Source organism: Equus quagga, chromosome 17, assembly GCF_021613505.1.
Source record: "Equus quagga isolate Etosha38 chromosome 17, UCLA_HA_Equagga_1.0, whole genome shotgun sequence".
Taxonomy (NCBI): Eukaryota; Metazoa; Chordata; class Mammalia; order Perissodactyla; family Equidae; genus Equus; species Equus quagga.
This window is the reverse complement of record NC_060283.1, coordinates 58285208-58311703: the sequence shown is the minus strand read 5'-3', so window position 1 is coordinate 58311703 and position 26496 is coordinate 58285208. Positions and strand designations below refer to the sequence as shown.

The window sequence follows — 26496 nt, the reverse complement described above, 5'->3', positions numbered from 1 at the left end:
CTCAATTTTGCTGTGAACCTAAAACTGCTCTAAAATAAATTTTAAAATAATAGGAAACAATGAGCTCATTTTAACTGAAGTATTACTGTCCTCAACAATATCCACATGCCACAATAGAAATATTTCTTTACCATTTTGTAGCTATTAATCCATTCCACAATTACATTTTGAATTTCTACTCTTCACTACCCTTCTGTCACAAATCGTCACTGAATATCATTGCAGGTTCCCTAGGAATGTTTTTCATTCAACTTTTTCTGTGTTTCCCATACAAGTAAAATAAAACAAATAAAATCAAACTTCTCCCATCTATTTAGACAATTTAAAAGGTAACGAATGCAAAAACAGTTTGTCAACTTCACATTATACAAATATTAAAGGTACTCATTTGTAATTTACTAATTAAATATTATTAGTCTTTACTTTCAGAATGTCACAGTTAGTTGATACTCCTATCTATCCAATTTCTCAAGGGGAAATTTATCACCTGGTTTTTTACTCTTTTTTCTCTCTACCAGCAAAATAGGAAAGCACGAAGAAAACTACGAGTATTCATTTCTGTGGGTCTGCAAGAAACTACTTACTTAGTTCTCCTTTGTCTTTCAGTTTGGAAAGATTCACCTGACAGCTTATAACTAAATAGGAAAAATTCTCCCTTCTTTCTTGGTGACTGTCTAATTTTGTTTAAAAGAATTTCCCTATCAAGACTGCCAATTTACATACTGAAGCAAAAACTCAAAGAAAATTTGAATACATGGGGACTAACATGCGGAACGAAGGGATTTTTCTCCCAACACCCACGACAGCTGGGTGATTTGGAAGATACTGGCAGGTTTCCTCAAATAAGACAAGACACCATGTTTTTTTCTTTTTTACAAATTAGGAGGATAAGAACATGTCTGTGTCCAAAATCTCTGAGTTTTCCCACATGCATCCTGGAAGAAAGTAACTAATCATCAGTTCCCAGAGGAAAACAAATGCTAGAACCTTATGGCCTCACCACAAGATGAGAGGTAACGTAACCGTAGCAGCATCTGTCAGGGGCCCGCCCACACTCCTCACTTACCTGTTCAGCACACACAACTGTCTTCCAGCTGCCAGTACCTGCATTTCTTTGACTGGGGGCCTTTCTGTTGTTGTTGCTTGAGTCTGCTTTGTCACCCAAGTGGCAGAACAGAAGTGCCAGAGAATTAACACAACCAAGAACAGCCTTCACCCAGTAACTGATGGGATTTGACGTACAAATACTCCAGCTTCCTCACCTCTCAAACGGGTTAACTCAGACACGTATCTTACACGGGCTCCCTGAGCTTCCCGTAGAATATTAAGCTCCAGTCTACCACAACAGCAAATTGCTTGACAAGACACTCTTTATTGGCTGTGAAGTCAGTGCCTTACTATGTATATGTACTTTACATTTAATATTTCACCAGGTTAACTCTAGAACTCTAAAGTAGACCAAAATAGAAGAATCTGAATCACAGAGTTCAGAATAACCTTAACCTTTGCTCAAGGTCACAGAGCAAGCCATGACTGTAACACAACTCAGTTCAGAATCTGTGTTTCTTCACCAAAGGACAGAACAATGGGGTGAAATTCCATTCATATTATAGTATAAGGATTATATCTCAAACTTACAAAAAACATAAAATCCTTATTTTCCTTTCCAAAGGAAACTGACTTGAAAAAAATTTTCTAAGGCAAACTAGTCTCTCAAGCAAAAGTTATTTTTAAAAGATATCAGTAATGTCATTATCAATAAACTATTGCCTACATCTTTGGAGGGAAGGGAAAAGGGGCAAGTCAAATATATATTTAAAATAACAATGGTAATAGAAATGGCTAACGTGAGTGCTTTCCAATTTCCTAAAACAATTACATTCCTTCACAGCTAAATTTCCTGATAAGATTGAATAAATTTGTTTTCTTATCAGGGATGTAAACTAAAAACAAAAAAAAAGAATAGAAGACATTTATAGTAATGTAATTTAAGATTTTTAAGACATATTTTACTTATCAATTTTAAAGTTGCAAATGTTAAATATTATAATAATTACTTTTTAATGTCCATATTTTGGTATATTTCATTCATTCATTCATTCATTCATTCATTGAACACACATTCATGCTGGTTCTAAGATGTGTAAGATATATTTTGTGGCCAGTTTGATACCAGAGACAAAGGAAGAAAGGGGGGAAAAATCAAATAAAGATAACTACAAAATGGAAGAAGAAAAGATAAACATACAGAGAGAAATTTCAGATTCCCAACCCCAATTTTCTTATCTTCACAACTACATATACAAATAGAGAAAGATTCATTCATTCACCCAACAAATACCAAAGAGCCACTAAAAAGTAGACAGCAGTGCAGCCAGCCCAGTGGCATAGTGGTTAAGTCCGCACACTCTGCTTCAGCAGCCCAGGGTTCACAGGTTTGGATCCCAGGTGTGGACCTATACACAGTTCATCAAGCCATGCTGTGGAGGTGTCCCACATACAAAATAGGGGAAAACTGGCACAGATGTTAGCTCAAGGCCAATCTTCCTCACCAAAAGAAAAAAGTAGACAATGCTAGGTAGTGGGTATACAATGAGAGAAAAAGTAGTACTCATGCGGAAGTTCCTTAAAATTAAGCTGAAGTCAGCTTTAGTATTTGCCACTGAATCTTACAATTTGAGAAGTCTATTCATATTCAGGAGAGATAATGAAAAGAATGTGTTAGTACTCACCTCAAAATTTAGATCCACAAAATGCACCCTTTTTATCTATTTTATGTTGAATTCTGAACTTTATTCGTTAAAAATATTCATCTATGTTTGAAAAATGAGCTTTCAGAGATGTGAGAAGAAAGTAAAAATAAAAGAAAAAATTAACTCATCAGGATGTTTTAAATTATAAAATGAATTTAACAACTTGAAACAGATCTAATTCCAATTTAAAAAACCATTTTTATACTCACATCAAAAGATACAAATAATTAATGCTGTTATTTGTTCCAAATTCAATGTCAAAATTAATAAAATGTTGCGAAACCATCTTTCCCACAAGAAATCTATTAGCATTAGTAAAAATATTCAAAATTTACTATCTAATTTTGGGGGAGGTATATAAAATCAAGAAATGTCAAACAGAGTTCAAATAGCTAAATACAAAGCAACAAACAAAAAAACCCAGACAATTATCAAATAATTCAATGAATTAAGGAATTTAGAGAGTTATTATATAAATTTAGTAATATTGATTTGAATTGATCAGATGAGTGTAATCTTAGAACAAAGTGTATTTGATCTGTGGAAATACAGATATGAGCTTTAATAACCAAGGCATCATAATATAAAATGGTCAATAATGCAAGAGGCTAGAAGTTTATCTTAAAGAATATTAAACTTACTAGATTCATTATTTTCCTAAAATGCATGTCTAGCGTCCCTGAAGCCCTTCCAGTTGATTACGGGAAAAAAGAAAGCTAGAATGAGAAATAAACTTTCCAAGCCTGATCCCAAATTTTTTTCCAGGCTACTTTACTTCAATTTTCCTCAATAAACTGGTAGAGTTAACAAGAAAAGAGATGATATGTATATTGCTTGATGCTTTGTATAAAAATTTTTTCCAAAAGTTTGAATTTCCCTGTCTGTGTATGTTTTATAGAAATGTCTGAACTTACTGTTTTCTCCCTAAACTCCAGAAGTAAATGCAAATCTTAAAACAAAATGTTTTCAGCCATCAGTAATTATATGCTTAATATATAAGAGATCTTTTTAAAGTATAAAATGTGGTTTCCACCCTTACTAGGTGTTGAGTTATTAAGACTAATAGATAAATTAGCAAATCACATAGGACAAAATATGATTTAATGGTAAATGTTATGGCAGATTAAGTGCTGTAGGAGATCAATGAAACAGAATATTAATGAAAGTCAAAATAATCTAGAAAGACAAGATTTTCTTATTTCTGTTTCTAGCTTAAAAGAGGTAAACTTGCCAGTCAGCTCTTCTCAACAAAAAGTAAATCATTTACTAAATTTATCTACTATATTTTATTAAACTGAATTACTTCAAAAGCATTATAAATATAAAAATGGATAAATTTCTGGACTACTTTCAGAACACGTGCTTAATCATTCTTGTGGTTACAAGCATCAGTAATATAATGCTGACAAAGTTGCACGGCCCAACAAAAAGAATGTGGGTTTAAAGTCTCATACATGGACAAGATTCCTAGTCTACCACTTACTTGCCTTTTGGCCACGGGCAAGCGACTTAACCAAGGTGAGCCTGTTTCTTCTTAAGTAAAATAAATATAACAACAATTACCTCCCATAGTTGTTGAAAGGATTGAATAATATATGTAAAATAAATAGCACAATGCCAGTCAGAAAACTAATATGTGCTCAATAACTATTAGCTCCCACATTCAAACATATTTCAAATATAGTGATAACAGAACACCCAAAGACTGGAATGCTCACTTTGCTTTACATTTTATCCTCACTATAAAAATTAATATAATACTGATCTTCTATTTATTAGTAAAAATTAATGTGCTGTTTCTAATTCTATAATGATTCTCATTCATCTTTGAGAATTTTATAAAAATGATGGACTTCCTCCTCCCAAAATACTATATACAAACATACATACACACACACACACACACACACAGAGTAGTTTGCATCAATTTAGAGATATTAACAGATTCCATGACCCTGAAAGCTAGATTAAAAACTATGCTTTATCTGGCTATTTAAATAAAATTCAAATTAAATAAAAATTGAGGGGCCAGACTGTGGCATAGTGATTAAATTCGTGCACTCCACTTCAGCAGCCCAGGGTTCACAAGTTCAAATCCTGGGTGCAGATCTGGCACCACTCGTCAGGCCACACTGTGGCGGCATCCCACATAAAACAGAGGAAGATTGGGTCCAGCATGATGGCACAGTGGTTAAGTTCTCGTGCTCCACTTCAGCAGCCCAGGGTTCACCAGTTCAGATCCCTGGCGCAGATCTACACACCACTTATCAAGCCATGCTGTGGTAGGCATCCCACATATAAAGTAGAGGAAGATGGGCATGGATGTTAGCTCAGGGCCAGTCTTCCTCAGCAAAAAGAGGAAGATTGGTGGGAGATGTTAGCTCAGGGCTTATCTTCCTCAAAAGAAAAAAAAAAATAGAGGAAGATTGGCACAGATGTCAGCTCAGGGCCAATCCTCCTCACAAAAGAAAAACAAAGGAAAAACTCAGTTCCTCAGTTGCACTGGCCACATTTCAGGTGCTCAACAGCCACACGAGGTAGTGCCTAGTGGATAATACAGATATAGAACATTTCCATCATCTCAGAAACCTCCATCAGATAGAGCTGGAATGTTAACAAGGTTTGATAAGTAAAACTCTTTTTCTTTGTGTTTTTATTTTGCTTTTTTAAATATCTAGATATCCCTGTTTGAAGGAGATTCCCGAGAGGGTAAAGGCTGTGAATATTTGGCCCACAACTGAATCTCTAGGGTCCAGCACATAACAAGCATTCAATAACAAAAAAAATTAGCAGGTCAATTTATATGTACTCTCAACTGACAAACTCCTGAAGCCAATGAGGGCTCCCTATGTGAAGACTTCAAATTTTCTGAGTTTTAGCTATACATATTGGCTAGATCACTTAAGCAAAATTTTAAGCCTAGTCCATAGCCTATTGCATTCAAGAACAGAAAAAATGCTGCTAATTAGCTTTCATTATTCCTGGACAGAACAGTTGAGTAACTTATTTTTAAATAGTATGTATATATTCACACACAGTAGTTTAAAATATAGAATGTTTTAAAAATTCACCGAAGTCTTGTAACTTAAATATTATAGCATTAAGTTTTTAGAAAATCTGTTTCCTTTCAACATATCTTGAAATCAAGACAAAATTGTTGCTATATACAGAACAGTAAAAGGTCTAATAATGATTTTGCACTTACACTGCCACATTTTTCCTAATGGTATATTCATCCAAATCGTCATCAGAGCTGCTATCAGTTGCATCAGAATCCAGACCCTCTTCAACATGAGACAACAGCCCTGTAGCAGACAGTGCAAATCTTTGGATTTCTGCAGCTGTACACTGTGCAAAGCCATTTTTTGTATCATTCCACAATTTATTCTCTGCAGTCAATATATTGACGTCTGGCTTAATTTCAGTGCATTTAGGTAAACTGTTCTCTAAAACTGTGGTAGGTTCATGAAAGATCTTCATTTTGGGGAGTTGATGTTTCATGGAAAATTTCATTTGCTGACCATAGTGCTTAACAACATGCTTTGCCAGGAGCATCTGCAGATGTTTCTGAGTTCTTCGAGCCTGGCTAAGTAAGACTTTCTGTTTGCTCACACAATGAAGTAAACGAGCATTCACTTCCTCCTCTTTCTCAGCAGCTGAGGAACTAGCAGGCACATTTGAGTGGCCAGGCCCCATTTTCTTTTGAGCACAGTGTAATAAACCCTTTTGAATCTCAGCATCAGTAATTTTACCCAAAAGTGCATTCTTTTGGTACCATTTACAGTTTTGCAGTTGCACATTAGTGTCTTTGGTTATATTTGAATCCAAAATAATTTGTACATCTGTCATGCACGGGCTTGTGGTATCTGACAGAGGTTCCTTTTTGATGAACTCTTCAGAATGAGAATGACAGATTTTACTGAGCTGAATGTTGCTGCCATTACACAGTATGTTTTTCAGCTTATTGCAGTTGGGTTCTCCTAATTTCTTTTGTTTATAATTCTCATTGTGTTTATTTAATGTAGAATTAGAACTCATTAAAAGAACTGTCTGATAGTGTTTTGAAGACTGAGGAGAGCCAAAATGTTTTAAATTCACAAAATTAGTGTTAAGGGTAGGTTCGGGAGTTGGAAATCCCAGCATCTGAGAGAAAGCATCTCCCTTTAGCTTTTCATCTACAGTTCTTGGACTTTCCACGCATAGCATCTTGTCAGACTCCATGGTACTTGGTAAAGATGAAAAGTAGATACCCTTTGTTGCTGCCTCCCTCAGAGCTGGGGTCATGGCGAATCCTGCAGATAATTACTGGAAACCTAAAATAATGTAAAAATAAATGATCAAATGTCTAGAAAAAAAGTTTTATGCTAGTACTTTTTCCAAGGGCAACATTTTCAATGTTTCTGATCCATTCTGGTGAATGGAACCAAACTCCTCCTTTATTTCCCAACTCCTAACATTATCTCTGCTCTTTCCTAGCTCATAAGGAATTCAACAAGGACTAAACTATTCTTTGCTCTAACTGTGGGCCTAATACTCCATACTCCAATTAGTTGCACGCAACCTAGCACAATAAATGTGAGACAAATATGTTTGGATGTAATTACATCTCAAGATTCCAATTTTTTGGACAATGTTTAGTGAGAGTCAAAAGAAAAAAATTCCAACCTGGAATCTGGGACTAATACTTAAAAATGTGACTCAATCTCATACTTTCAGCCAAAAGCAAGAATTATTTATCTTTATAAAATATAACAAGTTGCTCAAAATCTCCACATCTCAATTTAAACTTCACAATCTGAACCGTATTAATAACAATAACTAAAATATGCTAAATAATGAAAATATGCTAAATAACGTAAGAGAACTGAACTACAAACAAAAAGTACATAATTTCACAGCCCTTAAAAATAATGTGATAGTGAGGGGGCCGGCCCAGTGGCGCAGCAGTTAAGTTTGCACATTCCACTTCGGCGGCCCGGGGTTCGCCAGTTCAGATCCCTGGTGCGGACACAGCACCACTTGGTAAGCCATGCTGTGGTAGGCATCCCACATATAAACTAGAGGGAGATGGGCACGGATGTGAGCTCAGGGACAATCTTCCTCAGCAAAAAGAGGAGGATTGGCAGCAGTTAGCTCAGGGCTAATCTTCCTCAAAAAAAAAAAAAAAAAAGTGATAGTGAAAACTCGCCTAACTGCAATGCGCAAAACTTACTCCTGAAAAAGCATCTGTAATCATTTTTTCCCTTCTCACAAACAGATAGTCATCAGTTATCCTTAGAAAAGCTGCTACCCCTGCCTGGAAAACAGTGGGGACTGTGACAGACGACTACTAAAGATTAATGTCACAATTAAACAAATTTCATCGTATTTTACCAAAAGAAAAAGTACAAAACCGTATATTCTGATTCATAGAAAAAGTTAATCCAGTACTATTGAAAACTATGAAGACTGAATGCTTAGTGAAAAAGTTTCATATCATTAACAATTATAAGTTTTTGAAGATATTTTGGAACCACTGTACTTCAAATTTTTGTTTCAACACACATAACAGTTAGTAGTTATTTAAATGGCCACACTCCCATATTGTACGTCCTCGGGTGCTAGCTGTAACTCTACATCCTTCGTTCCTTTTTAAAAACACAAAACCAAAAGCTGATTCTTTCCAAAGACAAACAAGAATGATCAAAAGGAAAAAAAGGCACAAAAATTTCTATGTAATTAAAAAAAACCATACACAGGGTTAAAAAAACGTGATGGGCTAGGAGACAATATCTGCGACATGTACAACAGACAAAGGATGAGTACTCCAGAATAGATAAAGAACCCATACAAATGGGGAAAGGATACAGCAATCAAGCACTTCACAGATGAGGACATCCAGATGGTCATTAAACATATATACTCAGTCTCACAGCAATGAAGGAAATGTAGAGTAATAAAGAGACCAGTTTTCCAACCACCAAATTCAAGAATACTGTTTTAAGTCTGAAAATATCATTTATCATGGGAACGTAGATAAATAAGATTTCTCACATCTCTTTGGACTATAAATTGATTCAAGAATTTGACAATAATGTGGAAAATGTGTTTGTCACAGGTGCACAAGAGAGCAGTGTTTACAACAGCAAAACATTCTTTCAAAGCAACCTAGATATCTAACAATAAGAGAATGGATACTAAAATATGATGGAACACTATATAGCAGTTAAAAAGAATGACATAGCTCTATATATATCAACATGGACACACCTTAGAAACAGTATAAAGTTAGAAAAAAAGAACACTTAAGAATATACATAGCATGGTATCATATAAATAAAATACAAACACAAAACCATACCATATATACACACAGTAATGTGTATTTGTGTGTTTACATGTTAATAAGAGTAAAAAATGAACCAGAAAAATATCCACCAAATTTGTAACAGTAGTTGCATCAGGTAAATTCCATGAAACAGAACTAAGACTGGCACTTTAAGAGTTGAGTTTTAACTACAAGTTTATTAATTGGGGGGAAAAGACTTAATGCAAAATGAACAAATGTTAATTGTTGTTAATTCTATGTGATAAAAATACAAATTTTTGCCTTCTTTACACTTTACTGCATAATGTCTCAAAAACAAGTAGCGATTTCTGTATAATCCTCTCCCCAAATTCTGTATGTCTCAAAATGTATACAGTTTTATACAATGTCTCAAAAATAATAAATCCTATAAACCAGATTTTCATTTATCTTAAATCCAAAAAGAAAACCAGGAAAACAAAAATAATCAGATTATTGGGATTTACACATATATATATTTTACACTCTACTTTTATGAGAAATAGAAAAATAATTATAAAACAAAGTAGCACCGAGAATTCTTTTTTCAAGATTCAATCTGTCACTTGATTGACAGATTGACTATTATCTTCTAATCTATAAACATCTACAGTAGTATTCAGATAAGTCCATTGCTCTCTAAGGGAAACTGCCTTAATCATAGTTCTTGCTGATGAGGTAGTCATATTCAAAATACTAAACTCTGTCCCCTCCCTACCCACTTTCTCCCTCTCAAAAATGTGAACAGGGTGCTAATGAGATAATCAAAGTGGCTAGCAACAGGAGCAGAAGGTGAAATATCATGAAGCAGGAGAATTCATCTTAGGCTCTAGATAAATTAAGATAAGGAAAAACTAAAAATAAGAGGTAGAGAAAAGATACACAGATTGACAGTTACAAACTAGAGTTGGCAGCAAAAAGAGAAGGAAAAGAAATGTAGAGATTGAGAGTAGCTAAGGCACATTTATGGTAGAGAACTAGAATAAACATACACAAACTCTGGTGAGATCTCTAGGGCTTACTTGGTATGACAGGTAGCTTCTAAAAGGATCTTAATAATTCCCACCTCCTGGGTTTCATGCCCTCATGTAACCCTCTCCTCCTGAGTGGAGATTGGATTTAGTGACTTGCTTCTAGCAAACAAGGCAGCAGAGGTGACGAGACGTCACTTCCGAGACCAGGTTACAGAGACTAAGCTTCCATCTTGTCACCCTATCTCACTCTCTCACTCAGGGATGCCAGGGGTCATGTTATGAGCTGGGAAGACCCACATGGCCAAGCACTAATGTCTCCAGCCAACAGACAGGAATAACCAAAAGCCTGCCAAAAGCCATGCAAGTGGTCTGAGAAGCACATCCTTCCCCAGCCAACCCTTCAGATGACTCCAGCCCCAGCCAATACCCTGACTGCTGCTGTGTGAGAAGCCTCGAGTCACAGGCACTCAGCTAAGCCACGTCTAGATTCCTGAGCCACAGAAATTCTGAAAGAAATGCTTTAAGTCATTAAATTTGAAGGCAGTTTGTTACACAGCAATAGATAACTAATACACTTGGATATGAAGACTTTTGGGTTCTAGTCTCTGGAAGGCCCAGCCATAGCACAGTTCCTATTCTAGGATTTCCATGAAGTTCTTCTGCACTCTATTCCCAAGTGTATCATTATAAAAAATCCTAGCCTGAAAGTCTCTTCACTTTGCAACCAAATGAGACGCATAAAAATAGATGCCTCCTGTAAATAAAAAAAGTTTTAATTATGCTCATAGTTTTAGCATAAAACAGTGTATTTATTCCAACTTTTAAAATTATTTAAATACGTAATCATTGTGTACACCAATGTTTCCTAACTGATTACTCTACACTCGACCACTTCGGACAACCTCCTCCATATTACGTAAACGACTACCCTTGTCACTAACACTTCTAAGGACCTATGAAGGCTTGGATTTTTTACTATTTTGTGTACTATATCAACAACACGAAAAAGTATCTGACATACAGCAGGTGTTCAATGACTATCTGGTGAATAAATAAGTGGGTGCCATTAAACTTAGATCCAAAGTCATCTGTACCATGGCCGAGAAAGGTCTACATCGTCAGGTCCCTGACTACTTCGCCTTCTACAACTGTCTCCATTGGTTACCACACTGCAGAAACACAGGCCGCTGTGCTATTCTTAACACACACCAGCAAGTCCCTGCTTCAGGGACTTTGTGCTTGCAATTCTCTCAGCCTGGAACAATTTTCCACAAATAAGATAGCTGGCTCCCTCACTTCATTCATTTTTCTGCTCTACAGTCATCACAGAGGCCTGCCTTGACCAACATATTGAAAATAGCTTTGGCCCCTCACATCACGGATCTTCACTCCTTCACACTGCTTTATTGTTTCTCGTAGCACTAAGCACTACTTGACATTTTATTACATTCTAGGGAGGAATATAGGTAAAGGGCAGAACTCTATTCTGTTCAATGTTCTAATCCCCAGCACTTAAAACAATGCCTGGTACACAATAATTGTCAGGTATTTGCTGAGTGAATTAATAACCAAGTGAGTCATGATTTTAAAAGGTGTACCAGGATTTAGGTAGTAATAAGTAGTAACAACGCCTATTTCAATTATTATTTTTAAAATTAATGTTACAAACACAGCAACATATAGAAAGGATAATATATCACAACCAAGTATGGCTTATTGCATAAACACAAGACTGGTTCAACATTTAAAAAGTTAACTACTGAAATTCACCATATCAAAAGACTAAAACAGAAAAAATATGATCTCAATAGATGAAGAAGAGGCATTCAACAAAATCCAGTAACCATTCGTGATTAGAAAAAAAAACTCAGCAAATTAGGAAAAGGAGGGAAACTGTTTAACCTAAAAAAGAGCAACTATACAAAAGCCTAGAGATCACTTTATAATTAATGATGAAAGACTGAGTGCTTCTGCCCTAGGATTGGAAGTGAGGTAAGACGTCTGTTTTTACCACTCCTATTCATCATCATACTGAAGGTCCTAGCCAGTACAACAGAAGAAAATAGAAATAAAAAGCTACACAGATTGGAAAGTAAAAAGTAAAACCGTGTCTATTCACAGATGATATGACTTGCTACACAGAAAAATCCCAAGAAATCTATAAAAAAGGCTACTAGGTCAGCCGGCCTGGTAGCATAGTGGTTAAGTTAGCGCACTCCACATCGGCGGCCCGGGGTTTGCAGGTTCGGATCCCAGGCATGGACCTACACACTGCTTATCAAATCATGCTGTGGCAGCATCCCATACACAAAATAGAGGAGGATTGGCATAGATGTTAGGTCAGGGACAATCTTCCTCACCAAAAAAAAAAAAAAAAGGAAAAAAGCTCACAGATCTAATATGATTACTAAGGTGGCAGACAGAAGGTCAAGAAACAACAATCACTTATATTTCCATATACCAGAAACAAAAAATTGGAAGTAGAAATTTGTAAAACAGTATTAATTCCAATAGCTCCAAAAATATGAAATACCTAGGTATAAATCTAACAAATATGTGCAGGAACTATATCCTGAAAAAAAAAAACCAATGAAAAAGATCAAAGACCTAAATAAATAGAGTGATAAACTGTGTTCACTCGATTTTAGAGTGTTAGGGTTAGATTATTCAATATTGTTACAATGTTAATTCTTCTCAAACTTGATCTATAGATTCAACACAATCCCAATCAAAATCTTGGCAGGATTTTTTGCTGATATCAACAACTGATTCAAAAATTTATACGAAAAGAGAAGAGAACTAAAATAGCAATAACAAAAAAAGAAGAAACCTGAAGGACCCATACTACCTATCAACTTATGATAGTCAACTAAGTGCGGCACTGCTAAAAGAATGGACACATAGATCAATGTAAACAATAGAGAGCCCCAAAAACAGACTCACACAAACATGGTCAATTGACTTCTCACAACGCTGTAATGGCAATTCAATGTAGAAAGACTAGTTTTCTTAACAAATGATTCTGGAACAACAGGACATCCATATGCAAAAAACTGAGCCTTAACCCGTGCCACATACCATACATAAAAATGGTCACACCGATCAGAATGGATGATAGACCTAAATGTAAAACTTAAAACCATAAAATTTCTATAAAAAACGAAGCAAAAAAAATCTTTGTGATAGTGGGTTAGGCAAAGATCTTTTAGATATGACACCAAAAATATGACTCAAAAAAATCGATAAGTTGGACCTTCTCAAAAATAGAATATTAAATAAAATAAATATTTAAAAATAATTTAAAACATAACAATTTGGGAGCCTTTGACATATATGCAGAAGACACATGTTCAGGAGTTGGTACAAATCAGATGTACATACTCCTGGAAGTCCCAGAATTTACCATTCAGGTTAACTCTCAATAATGGTTTTGACCTTTATATAGTTTTAAATTGTAATTATTATCAATCGTGTTTTATTTCACTTTCATGCATAATGGACTAGTTAGAGGCAGAATGCATAAGGAAAGGAATACTGATTTGAGAGAGCAAAATAATAACTGCAAATTTACTTCAAGATATCTCCATTAGTTCCATAAACTGTATTCCACATGATCATAATTATTTTATAGCACTTACAGCTTCCTCCAGTATTTCAGAAGCCAATTTAAAAACCAAGACAGACTATCTAGCTACAAGTAAAGCCATCTGGTTTTCATTTGGGTATAAAGAGTATCCATACTGCAACATGTTATTTAAAGTGCTTCTGAATGGCAGCTGAAAACCTATTTCATCTTTTAGAAACAAAACAAACTAAAAATGTTTCAAAAATTTTTATGGAAATAAAACAGTTGACTTTTTTTAAAGCAGAAAATGAAGAAATGGCCAACACTGAATCATAAATGTAGTTTTGTCTATTTTTGGAAGAAGCAAGACTTTAACCTCCATTTGATATATATTCAATCTAAAACCAAACATTCAACAATTCAGTTAACACATACTTATTGAGCAACATGTAACAGACACTATCCTAAACGCTAGAAAGATGGTGGTGAACATGAAAAATAAGGTTTCCCTTCTCACAGAGCTTACATTCTAGCAAATGGTAGTATAGAATTAATATACAAATAAGAAAATATCAACTAAATAACGGTTACAGAGTGTTTTCATAAAAAGTAAACAAAAGAAAGTGATAGAGCATGACTACATTGGGGCAGGAGTTAATTTAGATCTGTAGATGAAGGAATGCCTCTGTGTTGACGACATCTGCTCTGAGACCTGAAATGACAATAAAAATCTAACCAAGATTTGGGGTAAGAGCATTACAATGAAAACGGACAACTAACAAAGCTTTAGGGCAGGAATGAATTTGGTGTCTTTATGGAACTAAAATGACAAATACGCCTAGAACATAGTGAGCCAGAGAGAAAGAGCGCCAGGATACACGATTAGAGATGTAACTGGGGTCCAAACCATGGACATTTTACGTAAGTCAAAGGAAAGCCAGTGAAGATAATGGACGAGAGAGTAACGTGATCTGATTTACATTGTTTAAAAATGACTCTGGCTGTTTTGTAGAGAAAAGATTTGTTTTGGAGAAAGAATGGAAACAGCTTCCAAGAACGGAAGGATGGAGACCAAGTGGGAAGCTACTGAAGTAATCTAAACTAGAGACGGTACTGGTAGCTTGGACTAGGGAGGAAGCAGTAGAAATAAAAATGGCGAATCTAGGGAATGTTTCAAGGTAGAGCTGACAAAACTTTTGACAGATTTTGTGGGGTTAAGGTCAAGAAAGCAATCAAGTATGACTCCTACGTTGTTTTGCTTGAGCAACTGAGTGGTCAGTGGTGTTACTGTCTGAAACGGGGCAGACCTGGGAGACAGAAAGTTGAAAGAGAAAAATAAAAAGTTCTGTTTGGCATACGTTGTGTCTGAAGTGCCTACTAGCCAGCCAACCAAGTGGAGGAAGTTGGATAAACAAGCCTAGAGTTTAAGCAAGAAGTCACAGTTAGAGATGTTATTTGGGGGAGTCACTGGCATATAAATAGTATTTAAAACCAAAGGACTAGAAGAATTTACTGAGGGAGAGAGTATAAGCAAAGAAGAGAAAGGAGCCCAGGATCAAGCCCTGAGGATCACTCACCTTTACTGGGCAAAGGAGGAGGAGTTACAAAAGAAAAAGAGCCCTAAAGGGAGACTTGAAAAGTCCAGTCAGCGAGGTGGAAGAAAATTCCAGAGAGGGTGGAACTGAGATTCCAAAGTGTTTACCAGCATACAGAGAAGACATCGAGAGCTAGTGAGGCCAAATAAAACGAGGTTAAAGAAATGAGAGACGATACATGGTTTTCTGAGAAATCTGTTGAAAAGTCCTGCTTTTTCTTAAAAGTTAAACAAATACGCAACTCCAGCCCGTACTAGCCTTCCATGTGGGAGAAGGAAAACACCCAAAAACAGCCCCCTCCAGTCATCCTGTCCCACCTAAGAGGGGGGACAAATTGAGAAGCGTTTGTGAAGTTCACAGTCCAGGGGCACAGGCAGGCTCTCTAAAAGACAGACCTAATCATCAGACTATAGAATGCTTCCCATACCCCCACATCTTACGAAAGGCCTATTTACCGGAGTTCCTTTTACCAAGCAAATTATGTCCCCTCTTTCAACAAGAAATTACAAGGCATACTAAAAGGCAAAGAACAGTTTCAAGAGACAGAGCAAGCATCAGAACCAGACTCAGATACCGCAGGAATGTCGGAATCCTCAGACTGTGAACCTAAAAGAACTTCAACAACAAATTATGATTAATTTACTAAAGGGTCTAACAGAAAAAGCAGACCACATATAAGAATAGACACATAATGTAAGCAGAGAGATAAAAATTCTAAGAAAGAATCAAAAAAGAATGCAGAAATCAGTAACACTGTAACAAAAATGAGAATACCTTTGATGGGCTCATTAGTCGACTGAACATGGCTGAGAAAAGAATCTCTGAGTTTGAGGATATGTCAATAGAAACTTCCAAAAGTGAAAAACAAACAGAAAAAAGACTGAAAAAAATGGAACAGAATATCCAAAAACTGTGAGCCAACTATAAAAGGTACTAACATACATACAATGGGAATACCAGAAGGTAAAGAGAGAAAAGAGCAGAAAAAGCATTTGAAGCAATGACTGAGAATTTCTCCAAGTTAATGTCAAACATTAAACCACAGAGCCAGGAAGTTCAGAGAACACCAAACAAGAGAAATGCCAAAAGTACATTAAATAGCATATTATCACTCAATAAATGAAGCACTGTATTAAAATTATATTACATGAAATTATAAATAATTAATGGTATACTTACAATTAGTTCACTTAAAAATTTTTACTAAAAATTATTTATCACATATTCTTCCCACTAGAATGAAAGCTGCAAGATGGCAGGATTTCAATGTTTTCATTCATTGCTGTAGCCTAGAATACTGTTCAGCACTTAGCAGGCCCTTAATAAACACCTCTTCAATAAATACCATCCAAAATAATAAAATTATTTCAAACTTTCAAGGAAGGAGGTTCATGAGATATTTTATTGGGAAGAGTCTTAAGGCTAGGAAATGTTAGTAGAGAACACTGCTGTCCAACAGAAATAGGATGTGAGCTACATGTGTAATTTTAAATTTGCTACCAGACATATTTTAAAAAGTAAAAAGAAACATATGAAATAAATTTCAATTTCATCGAACTCATTATGTACAAAATATTATTACTTCAACCTGTAATCAATATAAAAATCTTAATGAGATATTTTATGTTCTTTCGTATGTGTGCTAAGTCTCAAAATCCAGTGTTTATTTTACATTTAGCACAAACTCAACTTGGACTAGCCACATTTCAAGTGCTCAACAGTCACATGTGGTTAAAGACTATTGTTCTAGACAGCAGAAAGTGTAAAGTATATGGTCCCCATAAGTAAACAAGAACCAATCATTAACTAAAATATTTCAGTCCCCAAAGTTCTTACCCAAACATATTGTTTAGTATTTTGGGGCACCCATAATATTTTAGGTTATACAGAAAGAATATGGAAAACGAAAATCCTCAAAGAGCTAAGAAGCATCTTGATCTTCTTATGAATATTCAGTTTCTAATTACTTTGGTTCCTAATTATTCAGTTTCTAATTATGCACATAATTATGTGTAAAAAAAGTATTTGGATCTTAGCTAAATCTAAGAAATTTCTTTCTAGCTGCTGAAATACTGTACTTTACTTACTCCAGGCACCAGCATCATCGTTGATGATTACTTATTTCGAGATAATCAAGCAAAGTAGGTCCCTTCTTTCAAAGAGTTTAGTCTAATGATACAGAACTTCAAAGAACCCGGAACAGATAAAACTGAAAAAAAACTAAACTCCTTTTGGCCACAACATACAGAAACTAAAATATTAAGCTAACAAGATTTAACAAGCAAAACTGCAAGTTAAGAAACCAACCATATCACAACCCTGTCAAAGAAAATGAGATCATTTTGAATATCTGTCAAGAGGCAACAGTTGTAGATTATTCAAAAATCAATTCTATCTTCTGGGCATGATTTTCACTTTTACTAAAGTTTTTACCACAGGGTTTTCAAATTACATTCCAGTTTAACTCCAAATAAATAAATAATAATAATTCCATAGCACTTTAGCAGCCCAGAAATGTTTGGGGTGGCAAAAAAACAAACACAGATGTCGTAAAACTGTTACAGATAATCCACCAAATAAATAACCCTACAGTGAACAGTTCAGATCTCAATATATATCCACTTTTCTTTGAAGTCTCATAAAAAATAGTGAGAAAGAAAATTTCAGTAAGATGAGACAAAGTTTATGCCTTTAAATAATAAACGTTTGAAAACTACAGAAAATCAAAAGTTTTTTCCTTCTTTTTGGTTATAACAAATTTTATTATTGTAATATAAAAATCAAATTAATTCAGAAAAAAAATGGGGGGATTGTAAGGTTAAGTCTATACCATAAATCCTAACTTTTGGCCTACAATTTAACGCAAGGAATGTTCATTGTGAATTAAGGAAGAAATTAGCTGTTCTGATGTTACTACAAATAAAAGTGTTGTCCTGTTGTCTCCAAAATGTTTCCATTAGTGACTTAATCTTTAAGATTTATAAATCATACATATTTATGAACTTAACATTAATTAAATGCAATCTGATCCCTTGGACATCATGAGATATAGTAAGTATCATTATGTCATCCCTCAAAAGCTGCATATACATAGTGAGATAATTATGATGTCAATAATTACTGAATTGATCTCAACACTTAGTAATCAGGTCTTTACAAATTAATATGTAGGTCATATATAACAATTTTTGGCATACATTCTAAAGAAAATCAAAAGTTTGCTAATCTAGTCTATTTCAGAGTTGAAACTGATAATCTAGACAATCTAGATAAGAAGAACCACCCTTCCTCCTGAGAATGAACATTAAAAATTAAAAACCAAATCTGATTTTCCATCCCCCTAAAATACCACTTCTGATTTTAACTATGATTTATATTCTAGCAGGAATATATATAATCCATGAAAAATATCCTATCCAAATCTACCCCTGAACATTAAATTTACTCTTTCAACTGGAATCTGGATAATCTGAATTCTCTTAAACACAGTAACACAAGCTAGGAATAAAAGTATTATAAAGAATGCAGATTCATCCTTAAATTAAAATAAAGTGAAAAGACTACCAATGGCATTTCTGAGAAAGGGGAGAATCCTGAAGTAGGGACAAACATTAAACTACTTTCACACTTACAACTTAAATGTGTTTCAGATAGCCAATCCATTATAATAAGTCAGAGAAAGAGTAGGAAAGAAAGACAAATTCTTTTGGCAAAATATGAAAAGCTCTTTCCAACATTACTGAAATATAAAGGGACTCAAAATTCCTAATTTCTAACTCAAAGGAAAAATCCAATTAAACAATAAAAGTATTGAAAAAGAGTTTACTCTGGTATGATTTTATTCCCCCAAAATATAGGAATTACAGAAAGTATGAATACGAAATACACTGCTGTGTTTTCAAGATTTCTTAATGCCCTATGGGTCTTCTCAATTTATAGCAGAAAACTGCAGTAACTGGCACGACCAGGGTACAGTTAGCTCAGTACTTAGTATTCAATAGTGTTTATAGCAAGAACTTCTTCCACTTTGAAAACTATGCCTAAAAAGGAATTCTCTTTGAAGACTAAAGGAATTTAATTAAAGATAACGCCACTTGGGTGGCCACATAGCACATCAAACAGATCATACTTCAAGCAGAATTATTACTATTCAGTTATAAGTGCATGATTCATACGAATATAAATGAAGTCATTTTTTTTTCTGAGTACACCAAACTTGGATTCAGAAATTTACAATTAGAAGTGCACTATTACATTTGCTCACTCTATACATTCTGGTTCCAAGTGAACTTCATGTGATTAAACACTGGTTAGTGATTGACCACCAAATGAAAATTTTTAAAAATTACTTTAGGGGCCAGCCCCGTGGCCGAGTGGTTAAGTTCGGGCGCTCTGCTTTGGTGGCCCAGGGTTTCGCTGGTTCGGATCCTGGGCACGGACATGGCACTGCTCATCAGGCCATGCTGAGGTGGTGTCCCACATGGCACAACCAGAGGCGCTCACAACTAGAATATACAACTACGTACTGGGGGGTTTTAGGGAGAAGAAGGAGGAAAAAATTTTGCAAAGAAAACATTTTTAAAAAATTACTTTTAAAAACATGCTTTAGAATTCTTCTTATGGGACTGGAAAAGAACAAAAAGTTCACTAAAAATATTAACAAAGCCTCAGTATCATAAATGAACGATTTTTCTCCCAATTCTGTAATACTTAGAGAATATCACATCCACATAAAAATAAAAAGTGTTTCTAAAAACCTAAAAATATTATCAAGTATTAAAAACTTTCATTATGAATTGTCTTCAGATTTTCATTATGGACTATCTACAGGCCTGGTACAATATTACCATGTTTACTAACATTGGCTGGTTGTTTATTTATCCCACGTGGAATAAGGAGCATAGTTCAGTGAAGTCACTTTTCAGGACAACATTTAAAAGGAAAAAAAAAAACCTTTTGGAAACGATACACTTTCCCCGCCTTTCTAAGTCAAACATACTGAAAGTAATGTAAGCTTTTATTGATGACTCAGGGTCATCACTACGTACAATGTTCCACTATAGTCCTGTAATGCAGTCAAGACTTTAAGGACCGAGGCAGAAGAGACGATACGCTTTCAAGTCAGTAAACGGCTTGCTAATTCCCTATTAGCTTTGACTTCTGTTGCAAGGAGCTCCATTCCTTGCTGTTTATAACTTGGCAAACCCAACTGGCAAAAACAATCCTAAACACAATTCTGAACCTTTCTGCCTCCTTCAACTACTATCTAATACTGTATAAACAAATGTAAAAGGACACGGAGAGACAAATAATTGAATGAAAATTATGAAAAAAATTACATACGACATATAAGGTTTATGTATTAGGTTAAAGGCAGTCAAAGATGTTACAGGCATCAATAGGTGGGCTAGCAAGAACACTCTCAATAATGAAGCAGGGAATTTTAGACCGTAGGCTTTTTTTTTTTAAACACAGAAAAGGCTGCAAGTGAAACTAGAATAATGTAAGTGAATTCCACTCAAGATGGATGAATGAATAAAGGAAACAGTCCGAGTTATCGTGCTAAATGGCATCACAACTGGCTGGCGCTCTTGGACAAGGGCCGCGACAGCTGGACGGCGGGAAGCGTCGACCTCAGCAGACAACTGCGCTCGGATCCGCGCTCAAAGCAGGGGGTCAAACAGCAGCACACTGCCAACGACGGACCCCGGCGTCACACGGAAACGCAGGGCACCCTCCCGACCTCCCAGAGGGCAAAACCGCAACAGCGCCAGCCACCCCGGGCGCCCGCAGCGCGGCAGCCACGCGGGGCGCTTTCTCCCCCCGCGCTCACCGCGAGTCAGAACACGGCTCCGTCAGACACGAACGACAGAGCTCAATGCCAATGAAAGCAAGGGTTCCGTCTTAACGCCAATGCCAGATGAACCAAGACACAACAGGAGGGATGCTCCTTTCGCGGTGTCACAAGCCTCACAAACACGTGCGCCAAACGCCCCGACTCTGACCTCGTCATTCCTCTCACGAAAGCGCCGGAAAAGCACTTTCCAAGCCACCAAGTGGAATAAGGCCACCTCTGCAGTGAAACTTACACTCGCGAAACAGCAGAAACGCCTCAAACATCTGCCAGCAGGAAAAATTCTAAAGATGAGAGTTACCAGATGTAACGTTAGGCATCCAAAAGTAATTTTTCCAAAGACTATTTAATGACAGGGCAATGTTTATGAGGTAAAGTTAAATGAAAATACCGCAGGATCCCAGTCTTAGGAAAAAGACAAATATGCATAGGAAAACATTTAGAAAGAAATACAAATTATTTGGATTTTTTTTCCACTCATCTTTATTTTCCAAGTTATTTTATAACAAGGTTATTTAACAAGATAAGCAACTGTTATATGAAAAGGCACATGCGACACACACGCAAAAAGTATATGTAAAAAATGAGTGTGCTAGGACTGGCCTGGATTAAGGAAAGTTTCACGTAAAACATGAGCCCAGAAAGGCTGGGGGAGACACGGCGATCGCGGGCTGGAGCTGCGCGGAAGGGGCGGCCTCCGCGACTCACCTGAGGACGCGGCTGGGAGCCGGGAGGCAGAGCAGCCAGCGGCCGCGGGCCCGGAGGACCTGCACGCCCGGCCTGGCCATGACTCTCCCATTGTGTGGCTTCGCCCCAGCTCACGGATGGGAGCCCCCCGCCGCGGACGCCGTGCTCCCCGGCAGTCCCGTGCCCCGCGGCGCGGCCCCCTCTCCGCCAGCCTCTCAGGAGGGCGCTCTCCCGGGCTCCCGCCCGGCCCCGCCAGGCGCCTCGAGGCCGGCGGCCGGAAGCCCCGTGCGCCGCCGCTAACACCAGCAGCGCCGCCCGCGCCCTCCGCGCCCCGCCACCCGGACCCGGAGACGCCTTCCCCAAGGAGTCTGGATCCCCCCAACCCATCCGGTCCCAAAAGCCAAGTCAGCGTGAGCCTGCGGCGAAGTACTACTCAAGACGACGAGGGCACAGCCCACACGGGCGGCCGCGCCTCAGGGCCGCCCCGCCCAGCACCGCCACCATCGCCCCGGAGGCGCGGCCGCCGAGGCAGGCGGGCTCAGACCACGTGTGCCGCCTTCTGCGCACGCGCCAGCCAAAACAAAAGGGAGGCCTGCCCAGCCCCTCCTGCCCACGTGACCGCGCCGCGGCCCGCCCCGCCCCTCCGCCCGGCCAGGGCTGTTCGCTTCAGCCGTTTAAATTTGGCTGCCTTCCGACCCCTACCCTGCGGCGCGACCCCGTGCCGGGGCCCGGAGTCCGACAGCGCCGAGGGCTCCGGGCCCAGCGGCTGCGGCCGGTCGCCGGCGGCCTCCGCTCCCCTCCCCGCGCCGCCGCCGTCCCGCAGAGGAGCCCACCGCCCGGCCCGCCGCGGAGCCGCCGGCCACTCGCCTGCTGGGGCGCCCTGGCTCCCCTCCGCCGCCGCCCCGTCGGCCCGGCCGTGGTGGGCGCCGCTGAGGTGGTCGCTAGCTGCCCGCCCACCTGCCTCCCCGCCCGGCGCCGCCGCCTGTCTCAGAGCGAGCCCCGCGCCCGCCGCCGCCGCCGCCGCGGTTTAACAGTCCGCTCGCTGCCCGCAGCGCCGCGGCCCGGGGGACGGAGCGGGCCGGGCGGGGCGGCGGGCGGGCGGGCGGCGCCGGCCAATGGCAGCGGGGGCGGGGCCGCGCCATGCAAATGAGCGCGGCGGCGGGGAAGCCCCGGCGGGCGGGGCCTGCGGGGCGGCGGAGCGTTCTGGAAGCGGCGGCCTCCGCCGCCACCGTCCCCGCCCCGGCGCGCCGCCCGCGGCTCCCCGCCCTGCTTTGCTGCTGTGCCGCCGGGACGGGAGAACAGCGAGCGGAAGGTCGCCCGCGGCCGCCTGCCGCCGAGAGCCTCGTCGGAGCTGCCGAGTCGGGGTGTGTGCAGTGTGCTGCTGCCTGGGCTCTGCGCTCCGACTCAGAGTCCTAATTCTGTAAGACCCCCGAGGGCCCCCGAAGGCGGGTGACATCTGCCTTGGACGCAGCTGGGTCGTTTTATGGTGAAAATCAGAAGCCGGCAGCTCAAGCTATGTAAGACCTGTACAAAGCTGGTTTGAGTGGCTTTGGAGTTGACTCCGGTCCGCAGTAGCGCAAATAAGCGGAGTTTTATATGGAGATAGTTGGCCGGGGACACGTGACGTCGCCGAGACTCTTGCACCTGGCCCGGCGCTCCGCTCGCCACTGAACTACACCCGGCCTTGCCCCAGCCACGCACTCAGTATTTTTTTTTTTTTTTAAATAAACTGAGCACTAAATATAGCTCCTGAAATACAGGCTGTCCTAAGCACGTAATTTACACATGGAATGATTTAGGGGAAGAAGGGCCCTAGAATTTTATATTCAGAAACACATTTGCTATTATTTCAATCTCATTAATTGGATGAGATCATGGGTGGGGGTGGGGGTGCGGGTGAAATCCAAGGAGATGGAGTTGTAACAAAGCTTAAGACATTACACAGATTACTGGAATTGGAGAATAAGTGGCTCATTCCTCGTCTTTCTAGTACATTGTGACATGACTGCAATAATTTTTATGACAAGCTGCATTTGTAGGAGAGAATACTTGTTAAAAATTGCTCAAAACAATAATAACACCTTCATATGGGGTAAGAGAAGAGTTTCGGGAAATTGATTTACCTTAACTGGAATAAAAATAGTACGCAAATGTGTTGTGAAAATAAATCAACAAATATTTAATGGATATTTACCATAGTCAAAGGGCTGTCCTAGTCCCTGGGGACAGAAATACAAAAATGAATAAAGCAAAGGAAGTTTTTTTATTTGAGCTGGGTATTTTAAAAGACTTTAGGCAGAGAAAGAAAGAAGGCATCAATAATAGTTCAGGAGAGTCTCTGAGTTTGAGTACAAGTTGTGTGTGTCACATTACGGGGCTGGAAAAGACACTGTCAGCTAGACTGAGTAAATCTTGAATAAGAGGAATTCAGATTTTAATTTGAAGGAATCGTAGTGCCATCAAATCACTTGAGGATACAGTTTTCTCCTCTGAAATAATTATCAATTACCAAAACAAAATAGTCATACCAAATATTATTGAACACATATTGTATGATGAGTACTGGAGATATAGCAGTAAACAAATTTCCTGCTCTCATGGAATTTATAGTGGATGATGCAGGTATGAAGCTTTGTAATTACACAAGTAATTATTCAGAAGGCATTTTTGCATACATTATCTAATTTGTTCTTCAAACAACCCTAGGAGGTAGGCTGTTTCCAATATTCTAGGTTAATTCTTTTATCTTATAGTCAGTTGTGCAAATTGCCAAATTTGCAGAACTTAAATATTTCAGTCTATCAAGCCACCATACAAATAAAATTTTGTTTCTTTATATCCAGTTTATGATACTTGAAAAATGATAGGAATTTCTGGGGTAGGAAATGACTAATAATACAAGTTTGACGTAAAAAATGTAGAAAAGCACAAAGAAGAAAAGCACAATCATCTGTAAGGCCTACTGTATTTTATATGTGTGAGATGCCACTGCATACCGTTTTTGTTTACCCCATTTAACCACATATTAAACACATCATCCCTTGATATTCAATATTATTCTAAAGCATGATTTTAATATGTGCAGCATATGCATGCCAGTTTTCCAAAAACTGTAGAATACCAAAGTTCCTTGATAGAAAAACTGACATACTGAACCATTTGTCAAATGGTTTTCTACACTCCTCATTCAGCAAAAGTCTGAAAAATGCATGTGGTTAATTTTTTTAACTCAAGGATATATTATTCAGAAGGTACATTAAAAGCATTCTGATTTCCAATAAAAAATATAACTGTAGCTAGGAGACTTACAGAACCAGCAAGAACAAGGAGAAGGAAAGGGCAGCATTCTCGCTGACATAATTATTACCTGCCTGAAAGCACGTAAAAGTGTCCAGGTAAGCAGTATTACAATGATTTCATGAGATAAACTTCTCTTCTCGGCACTGGTTTTTATTCAGTACCTCCTTGCATTCAGGAAACCTGTGCATCACTTAATATTCAGCTGACATTATGATAAATGCTAGCAATACAAGAGAAGGATCATACCCTTGTCTCAAGCCGCTCACGGCCAAGGAGGGGTTACAAGCACAGCCTTTTCTATCCCCCTTCTCTGCTCTGTTTTTGTCCATGGCACTGACCATCTTCTAACATAACATAGATTTTGATATTTTCATTTTTGTTGTCTTGTCTCTCAAGGTAGAATGTAAGCTCCATGATGTCAGGCACTTTTGCTGTTTTGCTCACAGCTCTATTCCCAAAGCCTAGAACAAGAACTGGCACATGTAGGTTTTCAACACATTACTTGTTGAATGAATGCATGCATTTAATTCTCACATTCTTCAAAGTGAGTGTTCTGTTCATTTTCCAGGTAGAAAAAAATGAAACTCAATGAAGTTAAACAATATATTTGAATTCTCCCACTAATAAATGACCAACCTGGGATTTGAAGATGGACCTGCCAAGCTCCAAAGCCAGAGTTCTTTCCCTACTACCTCTCACAGAATAGAAAGCTGGTTTGGAAGCCTGTACCATGTATTCCTCTATATTTCTGTGCCCAGGGCAACTGTCCCCCACTGTCATATTCTGGTATATTTAATTCTTTCTTTTTATGATCATGTTTAAGAAGTGGAATAGGAGAAGCAGCAGGGCTAAAGGTGATAACTCCTATTCAGGACAGATGCATCTCAAACTAGCCTGTATCAACAGACAAGGAGACAAAGGGCAGGGGTGGGTAGCAAGAGCTATAGGATTTTAGAACCAGGACAGGATACAAGAGTGGTCAGGACTGGCCCATGGCTATATGGGAATCAAAAATGGCTCCCTGTGCATACAAGTATCCATGGCACCATTATTTACAATAGCCCCAAGCTGGAGCTAACCCTAAGATGAATCACCTGGTGAAAAGGTAAATTGTGGTACATCCATGTAACGGAATGCTACTCAGCAATAAAAACAAACTATTGATACACAAGACAACATAGATGAGTCTCAAACAGAACACTGAGTGAAAGAAGCCAGACATAAAAGAGAGTAAATATTGTATGATTCCATTTATATAAAGCTCTAGAAAAGACAAATTTAACCTATAGTGACAGAAAGCAGATCAGCAGTTGCTTAGGCTTGGAGTGGGGGGAATTGACTGGGATGGATATAAGGTGTGATAGAAATACTCTACATCTTGATCAGGGTGGAAGTTAAATGGGTGCATGCATTTGTCAAAACTCACCAAACATATACTAAAAC

At 38.4% G+C, this 26496-nt stretch overlaps 2 protein-coding genes across 8 annotated transcripts in view; one reads left to right on the top strand and one right to left on the bottom strand.

Annotated features, from left to right (window-relative positions):
- KANSL1L (KAT8 regulatory NSL complex subunit 1 like) overlaps nt 1-22821 on the bottom strand; it is a 138321-nt gene extending 115500 nt beyond the window's left edge. For 5 of the 7 annotated variants that reach the window (XM_046643624.1, XM_046643629.1, XM_046643627.1 and 2 more), the window contains exons 1-2: nt 22621-22821; nt 5959-7066 (exon numbers count right to left, since the gene is read on the bottom strand). In XM_046643624.1, coding sequence (XP_046499580.1) covers nt 5959-7037 — 1079 coding nt within the window. In that variant the 5' untranslated portion in view covers nt 7038-7066; nt 22621-22821. Of the gene's footprint in view, nt 1-5958; nt 7067-21774; nt 22090-22620 lie in introns of those variants that run through there. The other 2 variants (XM_046643626.1, XM_046643625.1) reach the window with 2 other exon arrangements.
- On the top strand, nt 21126-22784 carry LOC124228594 (basic proline-rich protein-like). The gene is made up of 2 exons (XM_046643119.1): nt 21126-21392; nt 21708-22784. Exons 1-2 carry the CDS (start codon nt 21126-21128, stop codon nt 22782-22784), a joined length of 1344 nt encoding a protein of 447 aa, XP_046499075.1.
- Nucleotides 22822-26496: the final 3675 nt, after the last annotated feature.